Source organism: Aquarana catesbeiana, linkage group LG04 (assembly GCF_042186555.1).
Source record: "Aquarana catesbeiana isolate 2022-GZ linkage group LG04, ASM4218655v1, whole genome shotgun sequence".
Classification (NCBI taxonomy): Eukaryota; Metazoa; Chordata; class Amphibia; order Anura; family Ranidae; genus Aquarana; species Aquarana catesbeiana.
The window spans coordinates 674,570,696-674,595,057 of record NC_133327.1 but is presented as its reverse complement, the minus strand read 5'-3'; the positions used below and the strand labels follow the sequence as shown (position 1 = coordinate 674,595,057).

General features: G+C 42.9%; 1 protein-coding gene across 2 annotated transcripts in view; it reads right to left on the bottom strand.

Annotated features, from left to right (window-relative positions):
- The window catches only part of PLCB1 (phospholipase C beta 1), an 887,199-nt gene that overhangs the window by 334,267 nt on the left and 528,570 nt on the right, over nucleotides 1-24,362 (bottom strand). For both annotated transcript variants that reach the window (XM_073628625.1, XM_073628626.1), the window contains exons 7-9: nucleotides 21,633-21,708; nucleotides 9,880-9,980; nucleotides 7,914-8,080 (exon numbers count right to left, since the gene is read on the bottom strand). In XM_073628625.1, coding sequence (XP_073484726.1) covers nucleotides 7,914-8,080; nucleotides 9,880-9,980; nucleotides 21,633-21,708 — 344 coding nt within the window. The remainder of the gene's footprint in view (nucleotides 1-7,913; nucleotides 8,081-9,879; nucleotides 9,981-21,632; nucleotides 21,709-24,362) is intronic.

Sequence of the window (24,362 nt, the reverse complement as noted above, 5' to 3'; positions counted from 1 at the left end):
GTACTTCTTCTTGAGTCACTCCTTTGTTGCCTTGGCTGTGTGTTTTGGGTCATTGTCATGCTGGAATACCCATCCACGACCCATTTTCAATGCGCTGGCTGAGGGAAAGAGGTTTTCACCCAAGATTTGATGGTACATGGCCCCGTCCATCGTCCCTTTGATGCAGTGAAGTTGTCCAGTTCCCTTAGCAGAAAAACACCCCCAAAGCATAATGTTTCCACCTCCATGTTTGACGGTGGGGATGGTGTTCTTGGGGTCATAGGCAGCATTCCTCCTCCTCCAAACACAGCGAGATGAGTTGATGCCAAAGAGCTCGATTTTGGTCTCATCTGACCACAACACCTGCACCCAGTTCTCCTCTGAATCATTCAAATATTTATTAGCAAACTTCAGACGGTCCTGTACATGTGCTTTCTTGAGCAGGGGGAACTTGCAGGAGCTGCAGGATTTCAGTCCTTCATGGCGTAGTTACCAATTGTTTTCTTGGTGACTATGGGCCCAGGTGCTTTGAGATCATTGACAAGATTGTCCCGTGTAGTTCTGGGCTGATTCCTCACCGTTCTCATGATCATTGAAACTCCACGAGGTGAGATCTTGAATGAAGCCCCAGACCGAGGGAGATTGACAGTTACTTTGTGTTTCTTCCATTTGCGAATAATCGCACCAACTGTTGTCACCCTCTCACCAAGCTGCTTGGCGATGGTCTTGTAGCCCATTCCAGCCTTGTGTAGGTCTACAATCTTGTCCCTGACATCCTTGGACAGCTCTTTGGTCTTGGCCATGGTGGAGAGATTGGAATCTGATTGATTGCTTCTTTGGACAGGTGTCTTTTATACAGGTAACAAGCTGAGATTAGGAGCACTTCCTTTAAGAGTGCGCCTAATCTCACCTCGTTACCTGTATATAAGACACCTGGAAGCAAGAAAGCTTGCTGATTGATAGGGGATCAAATACTTATTTCACTCATAAAAATGCAAATCAATTTATAACTTTTTTGAATGCGCTTTTCTCGATATTTTTCTTGTTTTTCTGTCTCTCACTGTTAAAATAAACCTATCATTAAAATTATAGACTGATCATTTCTTTGTCTTCGGGCAAACATACACAATCAGCAGGGGATCAAATACTTTTTCCCCTCACTGTATCTATAATAAATCTTCCTACCCTCTGAAATAGAGGTCTCAAAACTTTCTGTCTCAAAGTGCAAATTTACTGCCCTTCAGACCTTAGGGGAGCCGGACTGTGGCCAGTGGAAGTGGAAATGGAATATAGAGTTATAGAATAATGGCCCATCAATGGCGCCAGTGAGAATCTTTGATGTCATTGAAAGGAATAGTTCCTTATCATTGCTGTGAGTGGGAGAAATAGTGTCCCAAGGGCCAGATAAAGGCTAGCAAAAAGCTGCATCCGACTCCTGGGCCGCAGTTTGGAGACCACTGTTTTAAAAGTTCTCTTGTTGGTATTTTTGATAATTATTCTCCACCAGAGTGCTTGTTAGGCAAAATAGGCTGCAAAACAGCAGGGCATTTTCACAAGCCATTCATACACTAAATAATCTGCCAAAAACGGTTGCGTACACCCCAATAGATCTAATTATAAGGGGAAGGGGACCTTGGTGTGTAACTGATCATTAGATGAAGGTCACACGGGCACTGGAGGTAGAAGAGAGCCCATTGCCCATGTTTTGAAGGCATCATTTGACCCTCGCTTTAAACCCTCTTATGGGAGAAGAAGCCTGCTGAGGAGAAAATGAAATGAAATGGGCCAAGTCAAGAATAATGCTTTGCAGGCAATGTTTGGGATAGCACACCGTGAATAACCGGCGCATATGGACGAGTGTACTGAGCTGTGCGGCTTGGTCCACCCTTTCACACTCATCAGTTATGAAGCTCCTGCCAGCTGTTGAAAACAAGAGTAAAGTGGCCCATTTTGGTGTCCGCATGAACAGAGCCTCAATGCTCAATCTTGTAATGATATCCCTTGCTCCATCCGACTGTTTGTTAATACCGAAAGCTTCAATTGCTCCCTAAAAACACATCAATTTAAAAGAGTCTGTAATATTCCCTAGCCATCTATTACCTCAACTGCTTGACATCTTCATTGACTGCACTGACTTAACTACTTTTTATATGCTCTTTCATCCTACTTATAAATTGCTTCCGTGTCCTTGATCCATTTACTTATTCTTTGGGATCTTTTGGTGATATAGGCACTACCTGAGCGCCAATAAACACTAAGCCCTATACGCAGATATACACCAGCTGCATGGCAGGTCCTTTCTTGACTACCAAGTGTATTTAATGGTTTATTTTGATATATATTAAAGTGATACTACTGTTTACATTGTCCCTTCTATTTCTGTATGTGGATGACGGCTCTGAAATTATTTTAATAAAAAAAACATCTAAGTACCTTTTTCCTAATGGATATGCAGTTGTCACATGACCCAGATCTTTCCCAGCTACCTGCTTGCAGGGAAACATAAGCAGGAGGAGCTTCTAGTCCTCTGCGGCTGGTCAGAGTAAAAATAAATAATTAATATCAATAAACTGTCATACAATTATATATTTGAAATTAAAAATGTATTCATTTTTGGCAATAACATGGTGTGGGCGGATTTCTGCCAGACACCCCTCCAGCCTGTGTCTTCGAATAAAAGGGAGGTGAAACCTCCGCTAATCTACATGTAACATGTAATATCCCGCCCCCCATTGTGTTTAGCTGGTTAGTGAGCATGGAGGAGGAGAAGGGAGGGAGTGGGCTGTCATTTACCACTGTGTATAGGCCCACATGTGTGACTCTATAGTAACAGGGGCTGCTCAGATGTGATAGGGAGGAAATTCTCAGCATAGATACTCACTGAAAACTGAGCATGTGCAGAGTTGCCACCACAGCTGCAAAATTCCTAGCTGAATTGGGGACATGAACAGAAGGGGGAGATAGAGAACAGCATCTCGTAGTGATTGAGTGAGTATAAACAGAATGTAATACACCATTAATTACCGTATTTATCGGTGTATAACACACACTTTTTTCCCCTTAAAATCAGGGGAAAACTGTGGGTACGTGTTATACGCCGAACTGCTGCCTCGGAGGGGAAGGAGGGACCGAGCGCCATCGAAATAGACAGAGCCGAGTGTGATGTGTACTCGGCTAGGCTCGGCTCCGCTCACAGTCACGCTGAGTCCCGCCTCCTAGCATTTACGTCCCGCCATTGAACCGGGGTTGTGTCCATCATAGGAGCCGGGCCAAGGGGCGGGACTGCGAGATGAGCCGAATACACAGGACATCCGGCTCTGTCTATCTCGGCGGCGCTCGTTCCCTCCTAAATTACTAGTAACAATTTAAAACTGATCATGCTGCAATTTTGGGCAAGGCTGCAGATGGACACTGATAAGGCTGCATTGATGGGCATTTAAAATGTAAGTTTTTTCCTTAAACTTCCCTCCTAAAAGTTTTTTTCCTTAAACTTCCCTCCTAAAAGTTTTTTTCCTTAAACTTCCCTCCTAAACTTTGGGTGAGTGTTATACGTCGGCTCGTGTTATACGCCGATAAATACGGTAATATTCTTTTATGATGCTTAGTTACACTTTAAGTCTAAATATTCCATTGGGACACAACTAGGACTTTCCAACTATACTGAGAAAGCTCTTCAACAGAAATGGTGGTGGATTCTCCATAGTGGATCTGGGCTGCCCATCACAGATTTTATCCCAGGCCCAGGTCCCAGGTCCTCAACTGTGTTCCACTGATACAACGCCCCGCCTTCTTCCTTATTAGCCCCACCCTCTCTCTGCTAAATCCAGTGACCATGGCTGATTAAAAAAAAAGCTCCTCCTCCACCACACGCATGAGAAAAAGGCGTATGCATCATCTTTGCTGATAACAAAAAAGGAGGAAACAGCCATTTAGAGGCAACATATTCAGTAGTATTTACTGCATGGTCCAGCTATAACGAATATATTTGTAAATTGTCACACCATTCATGTGTAGTTGAAACGACACAAAAATGTTTTCTTTCTTCTCCGCACTACTTAATGTGTTTTCGAGGTGAGATCACTTGGATCTTCTGCGTTATTCGTGCAGAAAGAAAAAAAAAAACCCTTTGATTTCCCAATGAATTGGCAGGTATGGATGCACCGTAGGTAGCAATTAGCACACAGTGAGGAGCCTTTGCTTAATGGACCTTGAGGAACATGTTGGAGCAACCTACGCAGGTTCTAAAATTATTCCTGGAACTGATAAGTCTCCAGTTATTTATGTTTGAATGCTAAATGCAGTCCTCATAAACTCATTATTACAATATCAGTAGAAAAGTATTGTTTTATAAAATTAGTAGATTTATTTTGTATGAAAAAAAATGGTGCACAACACAATGAGTAAAACAGAAGTTTAACGGATGATCCCGTTTTATTTCAAAATTCTGCTACAAATGGGAAAGAAACAGCTTCAAGGGATCCTGAAATATTGAAAATTGTATTTACAATATCAGCACAGGGTGATCTAAAAAGGGTTAGTTCACAATTCTCCAAAAAATCCCCCATGTATTCCGGCATCCCCAGCAAATTACATACCACTCCTCCAAAATCTCCCATGTATCCCAGCATCCCCAGCAAATTACATACCACTCCTCCAAAATCTCCCATGTATCTCAGCATCCCCAGCACATTACATACCACTCCTCCAAAAATCTTCCATGTCTTCCAGCATCACCAGCTCATTATATACCACTCCTCAAAAAAAACGCCAATGTATTCCAGCATCCCCAGGACATTACATACCACTCCTCCAAAAAATCCAGCATTCCCAGAAAATAACATATCACTCCTCAAAAAATCTCTCATGTATTCCAGCATTCCAAGCAATATACATAGCATTCCTTCAAAAATCCCCCACATATCCCAGCATCCCCTGCACATTACATACTACTCCTCAAAAAATTCTGCTTGTATTCCAGCATCCCCAGCACATTACATACCACTCCTCCAAAATTTTCTCCATGTATTCCAGCAACTCCAGCAAATTACGTACCACTCCTCCTAAAATCCCCCATGTATTCCAGCATTCCAAGCACTATGCATACCACTCCTCCTAAAATCCCCCATGTATTCGAGAATCCCCAGCATATTACATACCACTCCTCCAAAAAAAACCCAAATATTCCAACATCCCCAGCACATTACATACCACTCCTCAAAAAATTCTGCATGTATTCCGGCATCCCCAGCACATTACATACCACTCCTCCTAATATCCCCCCATGTATTCCAGTATCCCCAGCACATTACATACCACTCCTCCTAATATCCCCCCATGTATTCCAGTATCCCCAGCACATTACATACCACTCATCCAAAAAATCCCTCATGTACTGTATTGTTGCATCCTCAGCACATTTCGTACCACTTAAAAATCCCCCCATGTACTCCAGCATCCCAGCACATTACATACCACTCCTTCAAAAACTCTTCTTTTTCCCCCTGATCCATACACATAGGTCATGTGCAGCCTGTCGAAAAAAAACTTCTTAGCAGCTGACCTCCCTATTAAGGGAGGATAGGCTGGGTGTTAGAACAGGTTGTCTGCAGTATTCTATGATGAGCTCATTCATTAGGAAGCCAGCTGCATGTATTTAAAACACCACCCCCACAATATCTGATTAATCTTCACAATCTTCAGTTGCAACATGCTCCTAAAACCAGTATATATATATATATATATATATATATATATATATATATATATATATGCCAATCATTTGATGTGACGGCTGCATTTCTTTTCTTTTCCTTGGCTTTTTCCCTTCTGTTTTCACCTGGTGATCTGGCCCATAACACACATCCTAGTATTATTGAAACACAGGTCTGGATGAAGGAGCACTGGAGGCAATGCAGACAGCATTGTCAGTCTGGGGGGAGGTACTAGCAGATTTGAACACACTACTTTGGAAGGCTGACCAAGATTCTTGTCGTTTCAGTGATGTAATTTCAGTGCCTTTGTTTGAATTTTGAAGATGAATTTCTCCACAATATCTATGGCTACAGAGGTGACTGAAGATGTGTTTTTAAGTGTTTTTACTGAATAAATAATAAGCTAAGAGTTATTTCTCTGCAAGGGAGAAGAGGTCCATTACCTTAGGACAATAGCAAAAAACTGAGGACTCATTGAGAGGTGCAGGGAAACAGGGGAGGCACCCTGGAGGGGGTGTTTCCATGAAAGCTTTGCCAGTGCCAAATCACCTGACAGTATGAGCCTTTAACCCAGAGTCCAAGAATACTATGCTTGTGTCCTGTACTATACAATTAAGATATGTAAATACTTTAGTATACGTAGTCTGGTCATAGGCTCGTAGGTGGAACCTGACTTAACCCTCCCCAAGATCTAGATCTATACTGAATAAGCTGTACCTTGCACATCCCTGCAGAACTGTTGATGCCAGGCTATACTGCCTTGACATGGTGATCCAGGGCAGCACAGTGGCTTAGTGGTAAGCACCTATACCTTGCAGCACTGGAGTCCTTGGTTTGAATCAGGGCCAGGACAATATCTGCATGTTCTCCCTTTGTTTGCATGAGTTTCCTATGGGAATTCACTTTTCCTCCCACATTCCAAAGACATAATGGTATGTATAAATTGGCCCCAGTACGTGTGTACACATTGGCTGTGCACATGTGTTATCACAATCTGCATGCTGGTTCCAGGCCTAGCAATTAGGAAGGGTTGAGGAAAGGCCTGGAGATCTACCTTGTAAAATATTCACCAAGAAAATTATATGGAAAAAGGCTTTTCAAGTGTATCAGACATGGTGCCCAGGGAGCTGGCCCATAGAATCAGACAGTCAGATACGACTAAATTGATATACCCCATATTGATAAAAGTATTGGGACGCCTGCCTTTATACATACATGAACTTTAATGGCATCCCAGTCTTAGTCCGTAGGGTTCATTATTGAGTTGGCCCACCCTTTGCAGCTATAACAGCTTCAACTCTTCTGGGAAGGCTGTCCACAAGGTTTAGGAGTGTGTCTATGGGAATTTTTGACTATTCTTCCAGAAGCGCATTTGGGAGGTCAGGCACTGATGTTGGACGAGAAGGCCTGGCTCACAGTCTCTACTCTAATTCATCCCAAAGGTGTTCTATCGGGTTGAGGTCAGGACTCTGTGCAGGCCAATCAAGTTCCTCCACCCCAAACTCGCTCATCCCTGTCTTTATGAGCCTTGCCTTGTGCACTGGTCCAAATCATTTGGTGAAGGGGGGGGATTGTAGTGTTGGGTTGTTTTTCAGGGGTTGGGCTTGACCCCTTAGTTCCAGTGAAGGGAACTCTTAAGGCGTCAGCATACCAAGACATTTTGGACAATTTCATGCTCCCAACTTTTTGGGAACAACAGTTTGGGGGTGGCCCCTTTCTGTTCCAACATGACTGCGCACCAGTGCACAAAACCAGGTCCATAAAGACATGGATGAGCGAGTTTGGGGTGGAGGAATTTGAGTGGCCTGAACAGAGTCCTGACCTCAACCCAATCGAACACCTTTGGGATGATTTAGAGTGGAGACTGTGAGCCAGACACACTCCTAAACCTTGTGGACAGCCTTCCCAGAAGAGTTGAAGCTGTTATAGCTGCAAAGGGTGGGCCAAGTCAATATTGAACCCTACGGACTAAGACTAGGATGCCATTAAAGTTCATGTGTGTGTAAAGACAGGTGTCCCAATACTTTTGGAAATATTATATATATATATATGGTAATCCATATAAAAAAGTTACAAAAGTGTCAATATTTATGGCTACTCCATATCATAAAGGTATGGCTGCCTCTTAAGTTCCCTTTTTCCTTTCTAATAGTTTTTTTTTTTTTAATACTGTATATTCATCAAGAACATTCTACCTACTTATAGAGAAGAAAACACGCTTACCTTTTGATGAGAGGCTGCTATTTGGCTCATATTTCTCAATTAGCTGCTGAACTTGCGCTTGTTTCAATGGTGGATAGAGAATTTCATTTAATCGTGGATCCCGCTGTTTTAGGTTAATGAATTCTGCCATCTGGTCAACTGTGAGGTATGGTATACTTTTTGTTCCGCTGCAAAATAACACGTATTTTTGTCTTACTTCAAAGATCAATAATGTGGACGACAAATTAAAATGAATCCAAGAAACACAACCTGACATTCAGAATATCCTTACATGAACCAGACACAGCAAAAAGTTGTTCAAATTAACAATGTGATGTCTAGAAGAGCCTTTGTTAATCCTCAGACTGATCTCTTTGTGTTGGGTGAACACCTTGATCCCTTCAATTAATTTCTGCCTTGACTCTGACTGAGCCATGGAATCTCTAGAGCTAAGTCCCACCATTCAACGCCCAATGTAAGAGTCTTTAATGGCCACTGAACCTGCAAAATATGGATTAAAGGATGCACTCCCGGGTACGATAAAGTGCCTTGCTTTTGGGGTATTATTTGTTTGAACAGTTCCATCAAATACAACAGGATGGCCTATATATTGGCTTGAATGCCACCATCCCTGTACATTAGACAATTTAACTAAAAATTAAATTTGGGCCTTTTTAGGCACTCCAATAAGACATCAAATACAAGGCAATATTACATTATATCAGCCGTAAAACCATCTGTTATGGTCAGGGATCAGGCTCGGAGACTAGTAGCTCCCACCAGATTCCCACCGACCAGCAGAACAGGTATACTATTAGGTCATCCTGGTGGATGACGTGGGCTCACCCTAGATGTGGGGTCTAAGCACTAACCGGTATTCACCAGAGCTCCTGATGGTGTGGATGGATTTTTTACGGTGTGTTAGTACCAGATCGCAGTCCTCGGGATCGCCCCGCTAGGAGGTGAGCAACCCGGGGTCCAGTAGCAGAAATAGTAGGTAGGGATTAAGCAGAAGCATAGTCAGTAAACAAGCCAAAGGTTTGGAACAAGTGGTGGCAGGTTGGGATCAAGTAGAAGTGTAGTCAAGGAACAAATCAAATGTTGGTAATGAGCTCGGAGACTAGTAATTTCCACCAGATTCCCACCAACCAGCAGAACAGGTATACTATTAGGTCATCCTGGTGGATGACGTGGGCTCACCCAAGATGTAGGGTCTAAGCACTAACCGGTATTCACCAGAGCTCCTGATGGTGTGGATGGATTTTTACGATGTGTTAGTACCACATCGCAGTCCTCGGGATCGCCCCTCTAGGAGGTGAGCAACCCGGGGTCCAGTAGCAGAAATAGTAGGTAGGGATTAAGCAGAAGCATAGTCAGTAAACAAGCCAAAGGTCTGGAACAAGTGGTGGCAGGTTGGGATCAAGTAGAAGTGTAGCCAAGGAACAAATCAAATGAGGAGTAGTGAGGATGCAGACGGCAGCAGGAGTGACAAGAGCAATAATTTGGCTGGAGAGAGCACAATAATCTGGCAGATAGACATGGCTTAAATAGGAAGTTCATAGGAGGAGCAAAGGGTTCAAGGTTCAAGAGAAACAAGACACAAGGCTAGGTTGTCTAAGGAATCAGCCATCATCTCAAGTGGCTCAGCAATACTGTCAGACTCAGCAGAGGTTGCAGGTTTCCGGGTCCTGGCACCATACTCATCTTAGGACCCAGGAAGAGCCAACTGACCCACACAAAGTCAGCATAGACCACAAGAACCTGGGGACTGGTTGGATACAGCTACCTACCGTACATACTTTTTTCACACACCAGGATCAGGCTTCTTTATGTTTGACAGACCATTTTGATATGCTGAGGTTCTTGTGGCCTGCGTTGCCTTCATGTGGGTTGGCTGGGGTTTTCCTGGGTTCTTTTTTTCTTTTAAATTAAGACTGTGTAGGCACACATCTATAAATATATAAATTCTATAGTAAAGATTTCTTACAATTCTGCGAATATGTTGTCTATCTCAGGTCGAGGACATATATTGTTTATGAAGGCATGGTAAACATCTGGCGTGAAGTCATCTTGAGGAACTGAATCACTCTGTGAAGTAAATAGGAGGAAATTAAAATTTAAATCCATTTAGTTTCAACATATGGAAAGCAATTTCCTAAATATGCTGATCCAGTGAATGTATATTTGCAGACTCAAAAAATGATGTTAGTTTTTTTTGCTAATGTTCAAACCTCCTGTAGTATAACTTGAAGATAAATGAAGTCCAGTGTCCTTCAATGGGCCAAAAAGAAAAAATGACTTTTGGACTCATAAAATCCATTTTCTTGGAGTCTTGATGGACAGATCAAGTTACTCACCTTTGTGTTTTACTGCTGCCTACAGGAGGATTGGACTCTAGCAAAAAAAATGAAGGTGAACGACTTCTATTGCCCCTTAATGGACAAGGAAGTTGGAAAGAAGTTTCTTATTTATACATTTCCCTTTTGATAACTGGATGCTTGAAAATTTTAAATGGTGTTCAAGCTGGGTAAAAGAATGGCCCCCCCTAGTTCGTCACCTTCACAATAGAGCTGTGCAATGATAAGTGAAAATGACTTTGTGCCAACCAATCAGAATCCTTGTTTCATGTTCAGACCTGGACTGCAGTAGGTGGAAGCCAATTGGTTTCTACAGGAAACAATACATTTTTCTTATACACTTTTCATATACCAACCTCATAATTAGCTCTTGTGAAAATCCTCGGACACATAAGATTATAGATGTTTCCCACGTATTTATTTTGGATATATTTTTTAAAAGGACTCCAGATTAAACTGTATTTATAGACCAAACATTTTTTTTTTCAGTTTTGGATGGAATTCAGAATGGCTAAAACCCCGTCAGTTTTTTTTTTTCCATCTTGGAGATTTATTCAATTTGGGAGATTTCTATTCACTCAACAGAAAATGAAAGAATATATCTCCAATGTAAGGGAAATTTTTCTATTATAGAAAAACTGTGACTGGAACATGTGTCCCTACTGGAAATTCTCCTACCGCCTCCTTATGGTGACAACTTTAACATTTTGGATTTCTGTCTCAGAGGTAGTGGTCACCAGGACAAAGAGAGACACAGCAGGGACACAGACAAGAATAAAGGAATGACCAAGGTACTTACCTCTCCACGCTCTATCCAAAACAAAATAAAAAGTTTAGGCTTTAGATACACTTTAAATACCTTAGATATTGGTATCTAAAAGTTCCTCCGGATGCTGTGTTAGGGCATTCACGCCTATGTTGGAAACTATGCGCACCACCAGGAATGTTTGAATGCACATTTAGCATGTTTTTATCTTTGTTGAATTTTTGCCTTCAATGCATTTTTTTTTTGTTTTTTTTTCTATACTTGTTTCAACACATTTCTAGCGCACGTCCAAACAATGTATTTACCAGAAAAAACTATACACTGCCTAGGGCAGTGATCTCTCTGTGGCCTGGCAGCAGATGCGGCCCTTTGTTTGCCTTTTTCTGGCCCATGGGGCACAATTCCTCCCTACTATTGTTTCCACTGATACCAACAAGGGGGAAATATTCCTTCTGCTAAAACCTACAATGTGGCACTACTCCTTTCTCTAAGGGCCCTTTCACACTGGGGCGGCTTGCAGGCGCTATTGCGCTAATAATAGCGCCTGCAAACCAACCCGAGGGCTTTCACACTGGAGCGGTGCGCTAGCAGGACGGGAAAAAAAGTCCTGCTAGCAGCATCTTCGGCGCGGTGAAGGAGCAGGGTGTATACCGCTCTTTCACCGCTCCTGCCCATTGAAATCAATGGGACAGCGCGGCTTTACCGCCGGCAAATGCGGTGGTTTTTAACCATTTCTCGGCCGCTAGCGGGTCCCCGCCGTCCCCGCCCCAGTGTGAAAGGGCCCTAAAACCAATGACGGGGCACTATTCTATCCATTAAAACCAATGATGGGGCACTATACCTTGCACTAAAACCAATGATAGGAAATATTCCTTCCATCAAAACGAATAATAGGAACTATTTCTTCCACTAAAACCAATGATGGCATACTATACCTTCCACTAAAACCAATGAGGGCCACTATTTCTTCCACTAAAACCAATGATGGAATACTATACCTTCCACTAAAACCCATGGGGGTCACTATTCCTTCCACTAAAACCAATGATGGGCCACTATTCCTCCCACTAAAACCAATGATGGGATACTATACCTTCCACTAAAACCAATGAGGGCCACTATTCCTTCCACCAAAACCAATGAGGGCCACTATTCCTTCCGCTAAAACCAATGATGGGCCACTATTCCTCCCACTAAAACCAATGATGGGCCACTATTTCTTCCACCAAAACTATTGATGGGGCACAATTCCTTCCAATAAAACCATTGGTAGGAACTATTTCTCCCACTAAAACCAATGACTGGATGCTATTTCCCCCACTGAAACCAATGATGGAGCACTATTCTTCCCACTAAAACCAATGATGGCCCACTATTCCCCCCCACTAAAACCAACGATGGGCCACTATTCCCCCCACTAAAATCAATGATGGGCCACTATTCCTCCCACTAAAATCAATGATGAGACACTATTTCTCCCACTAAAACCAGTTATGGAGCATTATTCTTCACTAAAACCAATGATGGGACACTATTCCTCCCACTAAAACCAATGATATGAACTACTTCTTCCACTAAAACCAATGATGAGGCACTATTCCTCCCACTAAAACAAATGATGGGGCACTATTCCTCCCAATAAAACCAATGATGGGGCACTATTCCTCCCACTGATACCAATGATGGGGCACTATTCCTCCCACTGATACCAATGATGGGGCACTATTCCTCCCACTGATACCAATGATGAGGCATTGTTTACTGCCACTGACACAGGAGTATTTTCTACTCCCACTGGCCACAGTCCGGCCCTCCTAAAGCCTCAAGGACAGTAAACTGGCCCTTTGTTTGGTAAGTTTTCGCCTAGGGCAACCAGTATTAATGTACACATAGCTAACTGTTTTGCCTCAAGTGATTATAGTGGTGTCGCAAATTCCTTACAGAATCACTCAAAACTGACTAAGTGTTAATGATTAGGCTCTAATCTATGTGTCAGCAACCCCGTCATGCAATACTTATTTTTAATGACATGCTGCTGATGGACACAAATACCTGGAATTATCTACTATTTTTTAGGAACAATTTCCAAATAAAGGGTATATTTTCCAGGGTCCTGCTTATATATCATTAACATTACTCATTTTTTTTTTCTATAATTGTAGCAACCTTCAATTTCTGAGCTTATTTCCACTTTAATGATTAGCAGATGATCAAAGAATCAAACCAGATACAATAAGGATGGTATTACAAATTTGTTTAAGGCCATATTCAAACCTGCGTGACTCAAATCTTTTACCGCATTTTTTGGCACGTTTGTAGCACGACAGCATAGGGTAGCCCATTTACTTGAATTGGTTGTCCTATGCAAGAGAAAAAAAAAGAGAGAAAGGGCAGGCGGGACTTTCAATGTACTAAGGTGTAGAATAAACAATAAATTTGAAAAAGTATACATTTTATTTAAACAATTCTTCAAAATTGCAGTAAACATTTACAAGAATCACGTATTATTTATTTGGACATATACAACCACTTCTTACTCCACATGTTTCGCTCAAAGGAGCTTCTTCAGGAGGTTTTTGGGAATTTTCACATGAAGTAATATATACTATAAGAAAAACAACAATTGTAAATGGATATACTTAAAAATTGGCATAAATAAAATCGCATGGCATGTCAATTAGTGTTTTATGAATACAAGCATCCGGTAGGCATTCCTTTTCAGTTCATCATTATCTTGTATAAAATGTATTCTATAAGATGTACGCTTATTTCTCTATAAATTATATATAGGTATGTCCTGTTGACATGCCATGCGATTTTATTCATGGCAATTTTTAAGCATATCCATTTACAATTGTTGTTTTTCTTATAGTATATAATACTTCATGCGACGCTTCTCAAAAAAACTCCTGAAGAAGCTCCTCTGAGCGAAACATGTAGTGTGAGAAGTTTTTGTATATTTCCAAAGAAATAATACATGATTCTTGTAAATGTTTAGAATTGTTTAAATAAAATGTATACCATATATATTTTTCAAGTTGATTTTTTTATTCTACACCTTGGTACCTTAAAATTCCCGCCTGCCCATTTTCTTTTTTTTCTTGAACAAATGGGATGTGGTACCAAATTTTGATCTCTTGTCGCCCAGTCCCTCAATACGCTATGTGAGACAAAAGCACCAAGGTTTCTCATGTACCCTTTTTGGCACTGAGCCAAGAGCATTTTCCAATGCACGTTTTTGCAAGTTTTTTTTTGCGCATTTGTTACTCAACAAAACACAGGGCTGCAAACCTCAGGCATGAGTCTCAAAGGCCGAGGCATGATGGGATTTGAAGTTTTAGCACACCGAGGTACTATGGTTGCCTACTCCTGTTCTGGCCCTTTCCCTCTGTAGCCAAAAAGTTTTGGCTGGACTTGGGTCTGAATGGGAAAATCAGCATGACCAGGGGCGTTGCTAGGTCTACAAAAGATCTGGGGCTAGAGCCCATAGTAGCGTAGTAAAGAAAGTCATACGCTTGGGCGGGCACACACATGTATATAATATGTATATGTGTGCGTGTATATATATCCCCAGAGAGCCCCCCCTTACATCAGGGTCCCCAGAGAGCCCCCCACTTACATCAGGGTTCCCAGAGAGCCCCCCTTACATTAGGGTCTCCAGAGATCCTCCCCCTTAAATCAGGGTCCCCAGAGATCCTCCCCCTTAAATCAAGGTCCCCAGAGAGCCTCCTCCTTAAATCAAGGTCCCCAGAGAGCCTCCCCTTAAATCAGGGTACCCAGAGAGCCTCCCCTTAAATCAAGGTCCCCAGAGAGCCTCCCCTTAAATCAGGGTCGCCAGAGAGCCTCCCCTTAAATCAGGGTCCCCAGAGAGCCCCCCTTAAATCAGGGTACCCAGAGAGCCTCCCCCCTGCATCAGGGTCCCCAGAGAGCCCTCCACTTACATCAGCTTCCCTAGAGAACCTCCCGTCCCCTTGGGGACCCCTGTAGAGACTCGGGGCTATGGGCCCCAGATTCGGGGCTATAGCCCCAAAAACCACCCCCTAGCGACGCCACTGAGCATGACTACCGTGGGCACTTGGTTAAGTATCTATACTTTCATTTAAAGCTTGAACTCATGGTGTAAAATAACTTGAATTTAAAGTTATGAAAATCTTTCAATCTAGACTGTGAACTTTTTGGAGGCTTCAACATTATTAAAAATCTAAGGTCAACATTCGCAACCCAGATCTTCAGCAGCTCAGCTAGTTAGAGTCTACTTTTTCTATTAAAATTTGGAGGGTTGTTACTAGGTAACAGCTGGATGATAGGTCCGTTCCTGCATTCCTAATAAGAAATTCCAATTTCCCTCAATGCAATTTTTACAAACTCCCGTTAGAAAATCAATTACTTACTTTAAAGTAGAACTAAACTTTAACAAAAGAATTTGTAGTTTTGTAGAAAGCAAAAAGAAAAGTGAGAGATTAGTTCAACTTTAAAGTAGATTTAAACGCTAACAAAAGAACACTTTTTTACAGCACACAAAGTAAAACATTCAGACACTGTTTATCAGATTAAAACTATGGGCAGGGTTATTCTCTAGCTCAGGGGTCTCCAAACTTTCCTAAAAAAAAAAAAAAGGGCCAATTTACTATCCTTTAGACTTAGGGGGCCAGACTGTGGCTAGTGGGATTAGACAATGTCTCAGGCCTGGTGGTCAACGGGAGTAAAAAAAAATGACATAGTACCTGTGGTCAGTAGGAGAAGGAATAGTGACCATCGCTGGTGCTAATGGGAGGAATAGTGCCCCATTGTTGGTGCTAATGGGTGTAATAGTGCCCAACTGTTGGTGTTAGTGGGAGGAATAGTGCCCATCTTTGGTGTTAATGGGAGGAATAGTGTCCAAAAATTGGTGTTAATGTGAGGAATAATGTCCCATTGGTGTTAATGGGAGGAATAGTGCCCAACAATGGTGTTAATGTGAGGAATAATGTCCTATTGGTGTTAATGGGAGGAATAGTGCCCATCGTTGGTGTTAATGGGAGGAATAGTGCCCCATTGTTGGTGTTAATGGGAGGAATAGTGTCCCATTGGTGTTAATTGGAGGAATAGTGCCCCACTGTTTTAGTTAGTTAGATGAATAGTGCCCCACTCTGCGTGTTAGTGGGAGGAATAGTGCCCATTGTTGGTGTTAGTAGGAGGAATGTAGCACCTATATTTAAAAAGGGCCCAAAATACATCCCTGGGAATTACAGACCAGTTAGCCTAACATCAATAGTATGTAAACTCTTGGAGGGGATGATAAGGGACTATATACAGGATTTTAGTAATACGAACGATATCATTAGCAGTAATCAGCATGGATTCATGAAGAATCGTTCTTGCCAAACCAATCTATTAACCTTCTATGAGGAGGTGAGTTGCCATCTAGATAAAGGAAGGCCCGTAGACGTGGTGTATCTGGATTTTGCAAAAGCATTTGACACAGTTCCCCATAAACGTTTACTGTACAAAATAAGGTCCGTTGACATGGACCATAGGGTGAGTACATGGATTGAAAACTGGATACAAGGGCGAGTTCAGAGGGTGGTGATAAATGGGGAGTACTCAGAATGGTCAGGGGTGGGTAGTGGGGTTCCCCAGGGTTCTGTGCTGGGACCAATCCTATTTAATTTGTTTATAAACGATCTGGAGGATGGGATAAACAGTTCAATCTCTGTATTTGCAGACGATAATAAGCTAAGCAGGGCAATAACTTCTCCACAGAATGTGGAAACCTTGCAAAAAGATCTGAACAAATTAATGGGGTGGGCAACTACATGGCAAATGAGGTTCAATGTAGAAAAATGTAAAATAATGCATTTGGGTGGCAAAAATATGAATGCAATCTATAGACTGGGGGGAGAACCTCTGGGGGAATCTAGGATGGAAAAGGACCTGGGGGTCCTAGTAGATGATAGGCTCAGCAATGGCATGCAATGCCAAGCTGCTGCTAACAAAGCAAACAGAATATTGGCATTAAAAGAGGGATCAACTCCAGAGATAAAATGATAATTCTCCCGCTCTACAAGACTCTGGTCCGGCCGCACCTGGAGTATGCGGTCCAGTTCTGGGCACCAGTTCTCAGGAAGGATGTACTGGAAATGGAGCGACTACAAAGAAGGGCAACAAAGCTAATAAAGGGTCTGGAGGATCTTAGTTATGAGGAAAGGTTGCGAGCACTGAACTTATTCTCTCTGGAGAAGAGACGCTTGAGAGGGGATATGATTTCAATTTACAAATACCGGACTGGTGACCCCACAATAGGGATAAAACTTTTTCGCAGAAGAGAGTTTACCAAGACTCGTGGCCACTCATTAAAATTAGAAGAAAAGAGGTTTAACCTTAAACTACGTAGAGGGTTCTTTACTGTAAGAGCGGCAAGGATGTGGAATTCCCTTCCACAGGCGGTGGTCTCAGCGGGGAGCATTGATAGCTTCAAGAAACTATTAGATAAGCACCTGAATGACCACAACATACAGGGATATACAATGCAATACTGTCACATAATCACACACATAGGTTGGACTTGATGGACTTGTGTCTTTTTTCAACCTCACCTACTATGTAACTATGTAACTATGAATAGTGCCCAACTGTTGGCGGTAGTGGGGAGAGTAGTTCCCCCCACAGTGCCCCCACTCCCATTGTTGGTGTTAATGGGAGGAATAGTGCCCCATTGTTGGTGTTAATGGGAGGAATAGTGCCCCATTGTTGGTGTTAGTAGGAGGAATAGTGCCCAACTGTTGGTGGTAGTGGGGAGAATAGTGCCCCCACAGTTCCCCCGCTCCCATTGCTGGTGTTAATGGGAGGAATAGTACCCCATTGTTGGTGTTAATGGGAGGAATAGTACCACATTGTTAGTGTTAATGGGAGGAATAGTGCCCCATTGTTGGTGTTAATGGGAGGAATAGTGCCCCATTGTTGGTGTTAGTGGGCGGAATAGTGCCCCATCATTGGTGTTAATGGAAGGAATATTGCCCCATTATTGGTGTTAATAGGAGGAAGAGTACCCCATTGTTGGTGTTAATGGGAGAAATAGTGCTAAAACTGTTGGTGTTAGTGGGAAGAATAGTGCCCCAGTGTTGGTGTCAGTGGAAGGAATAGTCCCCCAAGGGCCAGATAAAAACAGGCAAAGGGCTGCACCTGGCCCTTGGGTCACAGTTTGGAGACCACTGCTTTAGCTCATTAGCTTCATTAACTTGAATGTCTAACTGATTTCCCCATTTACACATTCAGGGTGGATGAGGAAATCCTCCCTGCTGTGTCTTTGTAGTCTTATGCCCCGTACACACGGTCGGACTTTGTTCGGACATTCCGACAACAAAATCCTAGGATTTTTTCCGACGGATGTTGGCTCAAACTTGTCTTGCATACACACGGTCACACAAAGTTGTCGGAAAATCCGACCGTTCTAAACGCGGTGATGTACAACACGTACATCGGGACTATAAATGGGGCAGTGGCCAATAGCTTTCATCTCTTTATTTATTCTGAGCATGCGTGGCACTTTTTCCATCGGATTTGTGTACACACGATCGGAATTTCCGACAACGGATTTTGTTGTCGGAAAATTTTATAGCAAGCTCTCAAACTTTGTGTGTCGGAAAACCCGATGGAAAATGTGTGATGGAGCCCACACACGGTCGGAATTTCCGACCGTGTGTACGGGGCATAACAGTGGGACTCTCTCCATTGGCCATGTGGGCTGATTGAATTCCGGTTTTCTAGCAGGACCATTCAATGGAATCGGATTCAATGACCGCCTTCTGTTGAACAGAGAGAGCTGCACACAAATCGAAATTCGCCTGGTTCCTGCTTAAATGGCCAGCTTTAAAGTCAGCTTGAACTATTGAGCTTTCTACACATTTTACAAAAAAAGAGAAAAGTAGAAGGTGAGAAGTCTTCAAAAAATATGTGTGTGCAAAACCACTCCAGTTATCAATACAATGTAACAAAACTAGAATGATGTAGCAAAATACACCAGCATAGCCTTTAATAACCACCGATGGAAAAATTCTGATGTACACTACGATCATATACACAGAAACCAAAAGCGGAGTTTCCTGGATTACTGTTTTGACGAGATATTCCAGATCCATCATCTGCAGCTTTCCTGAAGGTCTATTCAATAATATACATGTAGTGATAATTGTAGCAATCTGTTTTGGGTGGGGGGGGGCTGTGACAGTTGTTTCTCCCGGTAGAATGAATCCTTTATATTATTTTTTATTTCACACGTGTTTTTGTTTAATTGAATCAAACAGCTGTTTATAGCAAATTAAAGAATTCTACTGGGGAAATCCATCCTTGGTTGTCAATGTAAGGTGCATCTGTCACCCTTAATTGATGCTTCTCGATACAACAGATTAGAAAATAAATGCGATGCCCGCTGGTGTCTAGCAGTTGACGTTTTATTGAGGCTTATTCTTAAAAACCAAATAGAATAAAAAAAAGTGAGGACAAAAAGCGAGGTGACCAATCAGGTTTCACCATGCAATTTATGGAAGCTTTAAAGAACACTGATTGGTCAGCAACTCCACTTTTGTACCCATTTTTCTTTTCTCTTGTTTTAATGACTTGGCCTCACTTTTCTACTAGATTAGGCGAATACTGCAGGTAACCCGGCTTTAGGATCCCATGTCCCCTACCTGGTGATTGTTAACAATATCACGCAGTTGCAGTAGCCATAATGTAGCCACAGTGCCATCAGTGCCATAGTGCCATCAGTGCCATAGTGCCAATTGTTGCCTGATATATTCATAGTGACCTAGGTGAGGTCCGGACGTGTTAGTGTGATAAGAAAATATTGTCTCTTTTTACCATGGTTGGTGAAAGGGTCTTTGTTTTTCTAAGCTTATAATTTTTGTATCTCCATCATTTTCTTGTTGAAATACAAAGTATTTTTGTAACTATTTGCTCTGATTTTGATTGGTTTGATGCACATTTCCCGCACCGGAAAACAACGCTGTATCCTGGCCTAGGCCGACAAGGCCCAGGCCAAGGGCAGCACTTTACAGGGGGGGCAGCACCGAACGAGTCCCCACACTGTAATGCCCTGTACACACGGTCGGATTTTCCGATGGAAAAAGTGCGATCGGATTGTGTTGTCGGAAATTCCGATCGCGGGTGGGCTCCATCGGACTTTTTTTTGTGTGTACACACAAAGTTTGAGAGCAGGATATAAAATTCTTCCGACAACAAAATCCGATCGTTTAAATTCCGACCGTGTGTACACAAATCTGATGAACAGAGTGCCACGCATGCTCAGAATAAATTAAGAGACGAAAGCTATCGGCTACTGCCCCGTTTATAGTCCCCACGTACGTGTTTTACGTCACCGCGTTCAGAACGATCGGATTTTCCGAAAACTTTGTGCGACCGTGTGTATGCAAGACAAGTTTGAGCCAACATCCGTCGGAAAAAATCCGGTGGATTTTGTCGTCGGTATGTCCGATCAATGTCCGATCGTGTGTACAGGGCATTAGTGTAGCGCCAGTCTAACACCCCTTTTACACTGGAGCGTTATGCAGGCGCTATAGCGTTAAAAATAGCGCCTGCAAATCGCCCTAAAACAGCTGGTCCATTCACTCCAGTGTGAAAGCCCGAGGGCTCTCACACTGGAGCGGTGCACTGGCAGGGTGTCAGAAAAAGTCCTGCCAGCACCGGTGAAGGAGCGGTGAACTCACCGCTCCTCCACCGCTGCTCCCCATTGAAATCAATGGGGCAGCGATGCCATACCGCCGACAAAACCCCGCTCCGGCGGCGATTTGCGGGTGGATTTAACCCCTTTTCAGCCACTAGCAGGGGGTTAAAGCCGCCCCGCTAGCGGCCGAATATCGCTGCTAAAACAACGGTAAAGCAACGCTAAAAATAGCGCCGCTTTACTGCTGACGCCAGTGGCGGCACAGCGTGATAGGGGTCTTATGGGGCAGACTGGACTGAGAGGCAAATTAGTCTAGCGGCCCCATAAAGCGGCCGCACTGCTTCCTGTATACGGGCGGCCGGCATTCCGCAACTGTAGGGGGGGGGGGCGCTTCTAATTTTGATTGTCCTCTCATCCTGGACCACAAACCTTCCTCACTGTACTATATGTTTTCTGCTGCACCATTGGCATGGTTACATCTTCTTAGTCCTCTCCATAAGATTACCAGAAATTGGTGCTTAAAGTAGTAGAACTATGGGCAACACCTTTTTTTTTCCATTTTGGATAGAATAAGGGAGGGTTATAGCCCCTGTCAGTTTTTTTTTTTTTACCATCCCTGTCCCATTGCAGAGATTTCCCTTCACTTCCTGCCCCATAGCCAAACAGGAAGTGAGGGGAAATCTATGCAAATTAAGGGAATCCATTGCCCCCCCCCAGGCCCTCAGAATTAGTGTCCCCACTCCGAAATTTCAGGGCGGGTCTTAAACAGGAAGGGGTGTGGCCTTGACAGGAAGGGGTGGGTCATATTTAAATTAGGGGGGTGCATGAATTTAGTCAGGCCTAGGGCAGCACAAAACCTAAATACACGACTGCCTGGATATGGTATGAACCGGCCCCCAACTCCTATTCTATGTAAGAAAATCTGACCTCATCTATACCATGTATGGGATACTTACTCTGCCAGGCGGAAGACCACATGCCTCTAATGCCGTTTCCACTCGCTTCCTGTCTGCAGAAAATAAGCGGTATATGCTGAAAAGAGAAAGGAGAAATAGTTTGTATTAAAGTAGAACTATAGACAGAAGCAAAAAATAAAATATATGTTGCGTTCTGTCACTTGCATTGCGATCACATGATCGGGAACCACTCTGATCGATTTCCTATGGCCAAAGCCATCAGTGCCAGTCAGGATTGAGAGCCACCAGCCGCGCAAAAGGCTTAGTTCACAAAGGATTATGCAAGGGTAAGGATCTTTATTTTTGAAATTGTGAATACCTCTAAATGGGATTTTAAAGGCAAGTATAGAAAAATGAGAATTATATATATGTATTTTTTTTTCAAAAAATGGAAAATGTATTAATACAACATTTTTTACATAATAAAAAGATTCCCACAAGGGAAACCCAGACAAAAATGCACATGTACATGTATCATAGTGAAATAAACAGTATCACAGGTGGTATTGCCCCACTACACATAAGGAGTAGCATCCATACAAATTACAGATGATAGTGAGTAGTGGGAGTATCCAACACGTTTCGACATATGTATGAATTATATTCTTCTTCGGGGACTGATACCACTTCTGAAAATACAGAGTAAAGTATAAATACATTTTGAAATCCAAATCAATGAATATCATATGAAACATGAAAAATACTTTTGAATTATCAAACTTACAAACTATTTGAAAGTATTTTTCATGTTTCATATGATATTCATTGATTTGGATTTCAAAATGTATTTATACTTGTATTTTCAGAAGTGGTATCAGTCCCTGAAGAAGAATAGAATTCATACATATGTCGAAACGCGTTGGATACTCCCAATACTCACCATCATCTGTCATTTATATGGATGCTACTCCTTATGTGTAGTGGGGATCCAGATTCTGTACTCTCCAGTTTTAGTTTTAGTGTCATTCACACTTTTTCTGCCTCTTCTGTTCCATTTTGGTCCCACTATGTGGCTTATTTTAAATTTAAAGCGCCTTTAAAGGCAAGTTTTTTTATTGAAAAAAAAAATAACAAACATGTTACACTTACACTTACCTGCTCTGTGCAGTGTCTTCTCATGTCCCCCACCGGCGCTCCCGTCTCCTCTCCCCTGCCGAGTGCCCCCCCATAGAGCAAACAGCTTGCTGTGGGGGGGGGGGGCACCCAAGCAGAGCTGTTGCTCTGCGTGTCCATTCAAACACAGAGCCAGGGGTCGGCCCCACCCACCCCCTCTCTTTTCATTGGCTCACTGGTTGTGATTGACAGCTGTGGGAGCCAATGGCTCCTGCTGCTGTCTCAGCCAATGAGGAGGGAGAGTCCCTGGAGAGCCGAGGGTGATGTGCACATTGCTGGATCATGATGGGGCCCAGGTAAGTATTAGAGGAGGCTGGAGGGGCTGCTGCACAGAGAAGGTTTTTTTTTTACCTTCATGCATAAAATGCATGAAGGTAATAAAAACCTTGAGCCTTTAGAACCACATTGACCACTTGCCAGCCGCTGCACGCCAATATGCGTCGGCACAATGGCCGCGGTGGGCAAATGGGCGTACCTGTACATCCCCTTTAAGAGCCGGGGATAGCAGGCGTGTGCGTGCGCCCGCCGCGTACCACGTGACTGTGCCCGCGGGACCAGTGAACTCGTTGTCCGCCGGTCTCCCGGCGATTGTGTAACGGATCCTCAGAACGGGGAGATGCCTATGTAAACAAGGCATTTCACCATCTGGCTTGTGTCATGACAGAGATCACTACTCCTTGTCATCGGGAGCAGTGATCGCTGTCATGTGACTTGAAGCCCATCCCCCCCACAGTTAGAATCACTCCCTAGGACACACTTAACCCCTTCATCGCCCCCTAGTGGTTAACCCCTTCACTGCCAGTGTCATTTATGCAGTAATCAGTGCATTTGTATAGCACTGATCGCTGTATAAATGACAATGGTCCCAAAATAGTGTCAAAAGTGTCCGATGTGTCCGCCATAATGTCGCAGTCACGATAAAAATCGCAGATCGCCACCATTACTAAAAAAAAAAGAATTAAAAATAAAAATGCTATAAAACTATCCCCTATTTTGTAGACGCTGTAACTTTTGCGCAAACCAATCAATATACGCTTATTGCGTTTTTTTTTTACCAAAAATATATAGAAGAATACATATCGGCCGAAACTGAGGAAAAAAATTTGGTTTTTTTTATATAATTTTGGGGGATATTTATTATAGCAAAAAGTAAAAAATATTGCGTTTTTTTCAAAATTGACGCTCTTTTTTTGTTTATAGCGCAAAAAATAAAAAGCGCAGAGGTGATCAAATAAAAAATAGCCTTTGCTGTCAAGGGCCTCCTTTTTTAAAAACCTGTGCAGCTTTTTAAAAAGTTCATGCATCTTATTGCCATACCTATAGCCCCCCCCCCCCGAAGACTGGCCGAAAAATAACCAAAAATAACCAGTTATGCCGTGTACACACGGGCGGACTTTTCGGCATCAAAGGTCCGACGGTCTTTCCGATGGACATCCGACGGACTTTTGAACGAACGGACTTGCCTACACACGATCACACCAAAGTCTGACGGATTCGTACGTGATGACGTACACCGGACTAAAATAAGGAAGTTGATAGCCAGTAGCCAATAGCAGCCCTAGCGTCGGTTTTCGTCCGTCGGACTAGCATACAGACGAGCGGATTTTTTTGACCGGA